This window comes from Oikopleura dioica, chromosome 2 (assembly GCF_907165135.1).
Source record: "Oikopleura dioica chromosome 2, OKI2018_I68_1.0, whole genome shotgun sequence".
Lineage (NCBI taxonomy): Eukaryota > Metazoa > Chordata > Appendicularia > Copelata > Oikopleuridae > Oikopleura > Oikopleura dioica.
The window spans coordinates 3,469,111-3,478,940 of NC_137292.1; the positions used below are offsets into that span (position 1 = coordinate 3,469,111).

The window sequence follows — 9,830 nt, forward strand, 5'->3', positions numbered from 1 at the left end:
TAGCGGCGCGTGTTTCCGAAGCTGATCTGGGCTTCCGGTGAGGAAGAAAAGGAGCTGGAATTAGATTTGTTCAGTTGTGCTTGTACCGTGGAATTTCGATGACAATATGGATTCTCCTGTCTTTTAGAATTGAATTACAGTCGTATTTAATTCTAGATTCAAAACTTACTCTAGTATGGAATGCATTCTATTTTATCATTCCCCCAAATAGGACATTAGTCGAACGAAAATCGACGATTTTGACTCAAAAAGAAATCAGATTTTCGGAGTATTTTCGCTTAAAAGAACTCAAATAAGACCTGTCAAATATCCTTACTTTTCTATCGACCTTTGACAATATCAGTTCAACTTCCGGCATCTCTCGACGCTATCATCCTCAGAAACAGTATAAGACTGTATCAATGCCTTTACGATCTCTCCACGTGAGCTCCAGATGAGATCCAGCAGCCAAAGAAAACTCGAACTTTAGAGCATAACTTGACATGTTTGTTCTTTTCGTCGCCAAAGCACAAAAAATCAAAACACAAATTTTCGACCCAGATTTTCAAAAGCATTAGTACACAAACAGGTGCTACCGGAAATCATTTGGCTAAAGGGGCCTCTTGAAACTTGTTGAGAATTCCTTCGATCCTTAAATTTTCCGAAATTTTGACAAAAAACTTAAGGGCCTCTCCTTTGATTTTCAAATTTTGGGTTTTCTATCACGTGATTTTTGAAAAAGGCCTTCTACGTCAGAATCGTCTTATAGAATCGATGTTTTCTTGGCGCCGTATTTTTACGCTGCGATGTTCCTTTGTAAGTGGCCAAACAAATTCGCTTTTGAACCTGGGCCGCTTTATGATTTTTGGAAGAAGAAAATGGATTATCTAACGCAGCGTTCCTTTTTCCATGAGCGGATTCGAGCCAACAATACGGCACAATGGATTACGGAACTTCCTTCTACAGCTGTCCAACGCCGGAAAATACACTTATTCTCGCACTGCTGTAGATTTTGTTCTTTTTCTTATCGGATTTTGTTGAGATCTGTATGTTCTTTCCAATGAGTTTCTTCTTTTTACATTTAAAACAAGGCATTTATGGAAATTTTTCACAGAAAAATTATCCAAAAATTGACTTTTTTGACTCAGAAAAGAATCTTACTTTTGGTTGGTAATTCAAATCGACATTTAATTGCGACATAAATTCGATTTTTGCAAAATTCGGCCAAATATAAAAATTTGATTGAACTAAAATTTGACAAAAATTTCGCTAAAATTGGCGCAATTTCTTGCCATTTCTCGTCAGCTCCCCGATAAGTACTGATTCTTGATGTTCACTTACGAGTCAGAATTGTAACTCTTGCTGTTCAGTGAAGGAGAAAGAAAGCCTATCTATACCTCCTCGTATCAAATTAATCCCGAATATGATGAGAGAAAAAATAGAAATTATCGCTATTTTTACTTTTTTACCTGTTATTTCCCTGATTCTGACAAGGCCCTTTTTATCAAGGGAAAAGGATTCAGGTTAGGGTTAGGGTTAGGGTTATTCATCAAGGATTTTCATTTGATTATTATTTAGAGATCAAAACAGCCTACTTCTACAAAAATGATGGATGCAAAAATATAACTTATTCAACAAAAGTTCTTCAATCAAAATCAAGTCAGTTTTATACCAACTTGAATATCGCTAAGAAAGAATCTAGATAATTTAAGCTACGAAGAGGCTGATAAGTAGGCTTATAAGATGAAAATTCGGTCCATTTTTCTAGCTAAGTTTAGGGGTCAGCTTTTGAGCTTTCAGAATCTGTGTCATATGACCTCTCAACTAAGCTGGAAAAAGTGGCCAAATTTTCATCTAATAAGCCTACTGATAAGTTTTGCAAAAGCTATGGGCTCCAGCTTGCTACAGATATGCTCATCAATCAAAGCGTCCCGGTCGAATATTGGCTTCGTTCAAGAATTGATCTTACAAAAGGCATTTCAGAGATTGCAAAAGTTTTCAAGCCTCAAGTTCATGGAAGAATTTCTGAGTTTTTGAATCAACAAACGTTTGTCACGCACGATCGCCATCACAAAAAATAGGTTTTTAAAAAAATTTCAAAACTTCGTATTTTATAGATTTTATGTCTTAAAAACCTGAAAACATTTTCTCCGATATGCGTTCTTCCTGATTTATCTACGACCAAAAATCTTAAACAGGTTTCGAAGAAAACTACTTTGATAAAAAATAATCTCAGTTTATTTGCAAAAATGATAAATTTGACTCCCCAAATACATGGGATCAAAGACTGATAATTCATGAAAGTTATGAAATCACCTGCGAGATGACAAGGCTGGACAAGAGAACTATTAATCGTTGGCAACTTTTCTGGCATGACAGTTATCGAAGATTTTATATTTTCAAGCCTGACAGGAACACAAGCTATTTTAATTCGGATCTGAAAGTGGCTACCAGTTCTTCTGTCAAAAACTTTGACCCGGAAAGAACAGAAATTTCTTGGTGCCCGTCGGCGAATAATATTGCTTGGTCATTTTATGATCGAGAAATACGCCTGGATTTCCAGTATTCAGGGTAATTTCTTTAATTAATAGCGGGTTTCTGAATCTTCTTTTGAGAAAACGAGCGATTTGTGTCGAAGAAAACAAAAATAGCTACCTGCAGAAGATCTTTTTTCAACCCATTATGAATCGAAAATAAAAACTTAGATGAAAAACGAAGCTGTCAAAATTACGCATATGAGCATGTGAAAATCAATGACTCGCCGTAAGAAGGTACTTGAGTGTGTGCTCCCCGTCGCGTGCCACACTGAAGAATCTTCTTTTCTCAAAGTGCTGCTTGAATTCGTCTCTTGTGTGCCCCACTGTCAATTATTTTATTTGCCTTGCGAGTGAAGAAGCGCGCACTTCTGAAGATCCAAATTCCTTCGAATGCGAATGCGCGTCTTACAGTCACAACTCGTTACATAACTGGCAGAACCAAGGTTAACAGTAGTACCTTGGCAATTTTCTGTTTACCAAAGCACTTGAATAGATTTAAATTTCGTCGAAAATTGACGTCCTCTATTCTTCCCGCAAACATCTCAAAAGTTGCTCTAACTGTAATTTCGATAGTGAGACAGTATGGAGTTCCTTCGGAAGCATCAAGTCGCGCGGAAACACTTTGACTCGAACTTTGTTTAACAGCGAATAATTACTTAACAACTACAGTTTTTCGAATAGAAACAGGAGACAGCTTGAAAACAATGTTTTTGTTACATAATCGCAAGGAGAAATAAAAACATAAAAAAGAGTCAGAAACTTCCAATATTACATTCTGTGAAAATTGTCATCTGGATAATCTGGGCGTTTCCTTTTCTGTTATTTTTCATTTTAATAAGATAAAATGAGAGTTCTCCCGGCTCTAGCAGCACTTTCAAGCGCAATTGACGATTTTCAAGCGACGAATTGATTCAATCAGAATTGAGCAGGTACGAAATTTAGGATCATTTAACATTTATTCTTTTGAGGTGCCAAACTTATGATTTTCATCATGAAACATGTGTTGAAAATATCCGCAGCTCCTTCGCGAATTCTTACAATTTGAATGTCACGTGTGCATTTACTTCTGACTGGATGAATGTCGGTGAGGTTACATATTGGTTTTTATTGAAAAATCGTCTCAGAGTTTTGGACGAGTACAGCTGGAACGCATCCCATGCTTGCTGGGGTCTCTCTCCTCAAGACTACAATCAATGTTGCGCCTCCTATCTCAGCGAAAATGCCGGTCACTTCTTCTGTGCCGGGGCCAGATCATTCAACATCCTTGTTTCCGACCCTGCGTATCAGTACTGGAGCGGCTACGGCGGCAAATATTCGACCGCGAATCATTCTTATGTTATTGCATTCTGCATCTTTCGAGGCTCATAAGAGAATTTTTCGAATACATAATCAAAGACCAATTTATTTGTGTCGAATGTGAATTACTCTTTGAAAGGGGAGTCTTCTATGTTTTCAGACGCAACTCGAGCTCAAGTAAAAATAGCGTGTTTTCAATAAGAATATTTTCACCTTTGACAGCGCAGATGTCATACTCCGCTGAAAGTATCAACTCGACGTCACAAAGTTGAAGAATCTTATTCACCAGCGCTCCGGTTATTAAACAGGAATTCGATTGGAGACTCGCTTGACGAGAAAGATTGGCAATAAAAAACCTTATTGAAATGACTTATTGCCGGCGATTCGTGATCAATCGAATGTGCACTCAATCAAGTCTATATTTCTTTGGACTTTTTGGCTTATATAAAATTTATATAACATAATATATTCTATCCGAAATGGTCCATCCCGCTGGAGACGGATATGCTGACTCGCAGTCTGATTTCCAGTGCTTTTTCCATTCTCCTTTCGTGGTATAAAATGGCGCGACTATAATTTCTGATTCAAAATAAATAATAAATAGGAAAGAAAAAAAATTGATGAAAATCCTTCTCCTCACCATTTCCGCCACCACCAATGCAATGTTCTGCTCTGAGGACTATTGCAGCGCTTGTAAGCTGATCAGCGATAAACATACCCTCTGCAGAAAGATGGAAAAAGCTCAATGCTGCGAGGTTTTCGATACCATCCACTACAAAGGGCTAGCAGAGTCGAGTGGAGAAGCGGGACTGATAATAATGCCCGAGCTGACTATTCTTGGCGAGCCAGTTTCTTCCACCCATGGAAATGTTCTTGTTTACATTTTGATCCTTCTGTCTGTTCTGGTTATTCCACTTTTGATCGAAAGAATCATAACGATAATCAAATCGAGAAAGAAATAAAATAAATTCATTTGGGCAAATCGTTTATTTGTACTGTAATCACTGCAGCAGGAACTGTTTGGAGGTCTTGGTAAAAAAAAGAAAACATGGCATGATTGAAAAGAGAATAAATAAATATCAGGAAATGTGTGCAAAAGTTTGTGTGCAAAGGTTTTCTATAAAAAAGTTGTTGGAGAGAATTCATTCACTTTGGATTTTTGAATTATTCGCTCTGGCGGGTTATTTACTGCATTTGGAACATGAAATCGATGGTTTGGTGGGTTAGATAAATATAAAAAGGTAAGCTTCAAGCTCTTGATGTTAGAGCCGGGTCGTTGAGAGGGGGAGTAAGGAAATGGGGGTTAGTGCTCGAAGTAAGAATCGTAGTTCTTCTCAAAGATTCCGTATCTGACTCCAGTTTTGAGGTTTTCTGCTCCTTTTCGCGCGAGAAACTAGAAGAAAAAGGAAGATGAAAGGGAGAGGTTTCATTTCGCTTACTCTAATGATATCGTTGATCCAGTTTTCGATTCCTTTGTTTGATAGATCTACGTAAACTCCAGGCGTGCCAATTTGGTTGCATCCGAGTCCAAAGGAAGTGAGTCCGCGGACGAAGTATCCTTGGCACTTTTCGTAGACGGGGTGGCCTCGCGGGATCTGACAGGACATGGCTCCGCCAGAATCGCCCTAAAAGGATGGTTCATAAGATTTTTTAATAATAATAAATTATCTCAAGAGCAATCAAAAAAAGCCCCGAGATTTCCTTTTCAAGATTTTCTTCCTTGATTTCAATCATTTTTTTCCGCTTACCTGGCATGTGTCGGTGCCAAGTCCGCCAGCGCAGATATGAATATCATTGAGTTTCTTTTCATATCTCTTGTTGCAGCTGTTTACTTGCCAGAGCGGAACAATTGCTTTCATCATGTGGTTAGACGCTTTGGCCGTGGTCGGGTCGGAACCTTGGAAAGATAAATTCATTATTCATGTATATACAGACATTGTTAACTGTATATACGCTTACATAATACGTCCTGCCCTGCAAGAAACAAGACACACAAGAAGACACGATCAAGTTCTTATTTTTGTCTTCAAAAAATCAATCCTCGTTGATTTTTTCACCAAAAACAAGATTTCTTGTCAGCAAAACTTAATTGAAAAAGAATGTTTATTTACAAATGGATAATGAAAAAGAACATGAAAGACTTTGTTTTAGTATTTTAGGTTTAGCAGTGGAGATTGACTAGAAAAGAAATTAACAATTCAATTTTGAACTTGTGTTTTTTTTTGGGCCAAAGTAGATTTTTTCAGGGGCGAACTTGTATCAAGTTTTTTTTTTGGTTCTGTCTTTTACCAGGTCTCTAATCGACATTTAACCCTAGAATGAAGGTCTACCAAAATATTGGTGAGATTAAAAAAGTGTATGTATTAATGACCATTCCTTTCGACATGGCCAAAATCTTCATTTTTGGCATCATTTTTTTGCTGACATCATCATTGTATGTTTGGCATCATCATCATTTCAAATCTGTATAAATGGCACATGGAAAAGGCTACTGGAGCTTTTTTTTCATATAATAATACATGGGGGATTTCCATTATTATTTACATTTTAGAGAGTGTTCTATAAATAAATTCAATAAATATTACACAAAAGCAAATTGAAGAATTATTGCATCGATTGTAACTCAAAAAGGGTTTTTAGCTTTTAGCCCATGTTTTGACCCCATTCTCCAAGATTGTTAATTGGGTTCGATTGTTTGGGGCCTTTGGGTCTTTTTGCCTGAGAATTTCGCATGGCCGCGCCACCTGGACGCATTAGGAGGTAGAAGTCCTCTTTGACTTCTTGGATCTTTTCTTCGAGGCGGGGGTTGGGATCTTCTGCGTTTTTCTCTTCAAGACGAGCGAGTTGACGAGTGAGTTGCTAGAAAGGAAATTGGTTTTTGGCTCAGTTTTGGCTTGGTTTTTGGTCTTCAATTTTGTTTGGCCTTACTTTGATCAATTTTCGATCACCAAATCGTTGGAAATCTCGCTTCGTCGTTTGAGTCGGCCTCTGTGTCGTTGTCGTCGTTGTTGTTGTGTAGAACTCAGTCTGTGTTGTAGTTGTTGGTTGCCAGAACGAGGAAGTTGTCTCCAGAACAGAGGTTGTTTCAGGAATCGTCGTTTCTGGAGCTTTCGTTGTTTTCGGTTTCTTTGCTTGCTGTCTCAGCCACTTTCGATAGCATTTTTTGTCGCATCTTTCGTATCGATCAAGACACTTGGCTGGACAATCTTTCTGGTCACCCTTTCTCTCCAATGAAGGTTTGGAAGTTCTTAAAACAGAGCTTTGGCGAAAGGAATTTCAATCATGTGACTTACGGTTTATTTTGTTGATCTCCGCATATCCCTCCCAAACAAATTGCCCAAGAGTTGATCTTGTCATGATAGTTGACCCACGATCTGAAGTCCCTCCAATCTCCTGATTTCCCGATTCCAAGGCCAAAATCGACAAAATCAGCCACATCTAAAATAAATCAAGAATCAGTTTTTTTGTGGCTATGGTACCTCGATCATTGAGATTTGTGTAAACCCCGGGAATTCCGGCTCGTCCACAGCCTTTTCCGAAAGAAACGATGCCTTGAAGAAAGTAAGAGCCGCATTTGCTCTGTCGATCTGGGCTGGTGAAGGGATGAAGATCGCAAACAAGGGCCCCTCCCGAATCACCCTGAAGTCGAAGGGTGAGTATTTGTGATTCTAGAGAAAGCCTACCTGGCAGGAATCTTTTCCAGAAACACCTCCAGCGCAAAAGTGGATGTCATCTCTGATGCCTCCAATGACGTTATCAGCCGGGTCGTTTTTTGGTTCAAGAATCTTTCTCAAAAGACATGATACTCATTCCCAATATAAATGATATCATCTGTCAATATATGATAGCGTTATTGTGCATCATATATTCTGAACCATGCCTTGATAAGCGGCGCGACAAGTGTCAGTGCCGACCGGCTTCAGGTTGACCATCATCATCCAGTTGGAGAGCGCGATTGTTTGTTCACCTGAGGATATAGATTTTTTGAAATACAAGGAGGAATTTCAAACGGAGCAATTTTCAAGTTCAGCGCTAGAAGCATTGAAAATTCATTTAACGAGAATATCCAAAAAATCAACGCGACTTTTTCATTTCCCATTTTTTTCAAATCAATGGCAAACAAAAACGTCGGTCGACTTTTTGGCCAGTGGAAAGTATAAAAAAAGGGATCTGCTTGCTTAAAATTCCTGCGTGGCTTTAGGTTGCTTTCTAAAGGAAGATCTAAGTACTAGAAACTTAGAGATATGCGTAAGGTGGAGAATATGATTATCATTGTAGAGCAATTGTTGGATACATACTTGTGGTTCCAAAGCCAGTTGCGATGCACATTTTCTGGCCATGTGCTTCTTCTTTCTCGAGCTGGGATGGGAGGCAAGCAGGTTTAACAGGAGCCTGAATATTAAGGTCAAATAGATAAATATGAAATAGTAAGAAAAAACACCATAATTTCAAAAGAAAACGAAGTTTTTATACTTTCTTAATTAAAATTTTGCGAGAAAGTAAAATTATGATGTTGATGATGTTGAAATGTTACAAGTTAGAAATAAATACCTTGTCATCATTGAAATCAATTGTATCCCTCAGAGTGCAAAAAGCAATATCGTAGTACATAATCGGTCCATCAGACTTGAATCCGGGATGAATTCCACAGTTCTGGACTCGGATTCGCTGCGAAAAGCTCGACATTCTGTCTACAGTGCCCAAAATAGCCATCGCGGTTACTTCCTGAGCATCGCCCTCTAGGAAGCTGTCTTCATTGCTAAAATCAAAAGTTAGAAAAATCATAATGCCAACTCAGATTTATAGATCATGTTTAGTATTTGCCTTTATGAGCCAATTATTCACAAAAAATGACTGATTTTCTGGTTTGAAAGTAATTGCCTTTTTCGTTATTCAAAAAAGCGTACTAATCTACCATGTCCAGAAGATTAGAAAGACGTGGACTCAGCCACAAACATGCAACATGTGGTGAACACCCTTAAACCCAGCCAACTCCGCAACGTCTTGAGCAAAATGAATACCCTCATTTCAAGTTGAAATATTCTCGCTGGAGTGAAAGAAAAGGGATCGAGTTCTAGAGCGAGTTTCAAGTGACGTACCCTGTTGAAGATGTCAGAACGCAATGAGCCGCTGTCAGAATAACTTGCTCGTCGATCACGACGCATCCACAGAATGAACCACTTTTGGAGGGTTATTATTTTTATTTTCAACCAAAGAATTAATAGGAATTTTATAATAAGGGAATGAAATTTAACCACTTTCCTATGAGTAATAAGGAGACACTGCCAAGGGAACTCTCCAGTCGACGCAACCTTCGTTCCTCCCAAAATTCTCGCTGTCGAAGGATCAAAGCCAGCAGTATGATCTGATCCATTTTCAGAATCATTCGATGGTGTTTCAGCATCATTACTAGGCGCGTCTTCTAGTGGCGTGTCTAGAACACAAGAAGGAAGTTGTCTCCATTCAGGTTCGCTGGCTTCTCGTCGCTTTCGGAATTCTTCTTCTTCCTCTTCTTCTTCGATGTCGTCTTTGTCGAATCTTCCCTTGGCGATTTTGCAGTCAAAATCGAGCTCGGTTCCAAAATCAGCTGTGTACTCATCTCCATACGGAGTTCCTACTTTCTCCCCATTCAGATAGAACGTGCCATTGTGGCATTTCATCTTCATGAAACTGAACAAAGTCATGTCGTTGACTTTGTATCCCTCAAGACCAGAAATCGGCTGGACAGAGATCAATCCTTCCGTCTTCAAATCTCGCTTGATCAATCCCTTCTGAATCTTCTTTATGTACCAGTTTGTCCTCAAACTGCATTTTTCTCTTCTCTTCAGGAGCTCCTCGAAATCGCTGTCTTCACAGACTGTTTTTCCATCTGAGCAGCCGCATACCATTCGGTATTTGTCGAACGAAGTTTCAATTAGACTTTCCCAGACATCGCCGGATTGATGAAGTTTTCCCTCGTGGCAGCATTGGCCAGACTTTTTATATTGCTATTTTAGCTCAAGAATTATCCCTAGAAGA

At 38.8% G+C, this 9,830-nt stretch overlaps 2 protein-coding genes across 2 annotated transcripts; both read right to left on the reverse strand.

Annotated features, from left to right (window-relative positions):
* Window positions 1-4,786: 4,786 nt before the first annotated feature.
* On the reverse strand, window positions 4,787-9,795 carry LOC145697396 (clotting factor G beta subunit-like). The gene is made up of 7 exons (XM_081774590.1): window positions 9,075-9,795; window positions 8,912-8,992; window positions 8,364-8,571; window positions 8,111-8,204; window positions 5,561-5,709; window positions 5,252-5,437; window positions 4,787-5,205 (listed from the first exon to the last, which is right to left on the reverse strand). Exons 1-7 carry the CDS (start codon window positions 9,698-9,700, stop codon window positions 5,116-5,118), a joined length of 1,434 nt encoding a protein of 477 aa, XP_081630716.1. The 5' UTR covers window positions 9,701-9,795; the 3' UTR covers window positions 4,787-5,115.
* On the reverse strand, window positions 5,898-7,747 carry LOC145700564 (uncharacterized). Its single transcript, XM_081777854.1, has 7 exons — window positions 7,693-7,747; window positions 7,496-7,617; window positions 7,292-7,451; window positions 7,106-7,250; window positions 6,741-7,059; window positions 6,184-6,671; window positions 5,898-6,090 (listed from the first exon to the last, which is right to left on the reverse strand). Exons 1-6 carry the CDS (start codon window positions 7,745-7,747, stop codon window positions 6,456-6,458), a joined length of 1,017 nt encoding a protein of 338 aa, XP_081633980.1. The 3' UTR covers window positions 5,898-6,090; window positions 6,184-6,455.
* Window positions 9,796-9,830: the final 35 nt, after the last annotated feature.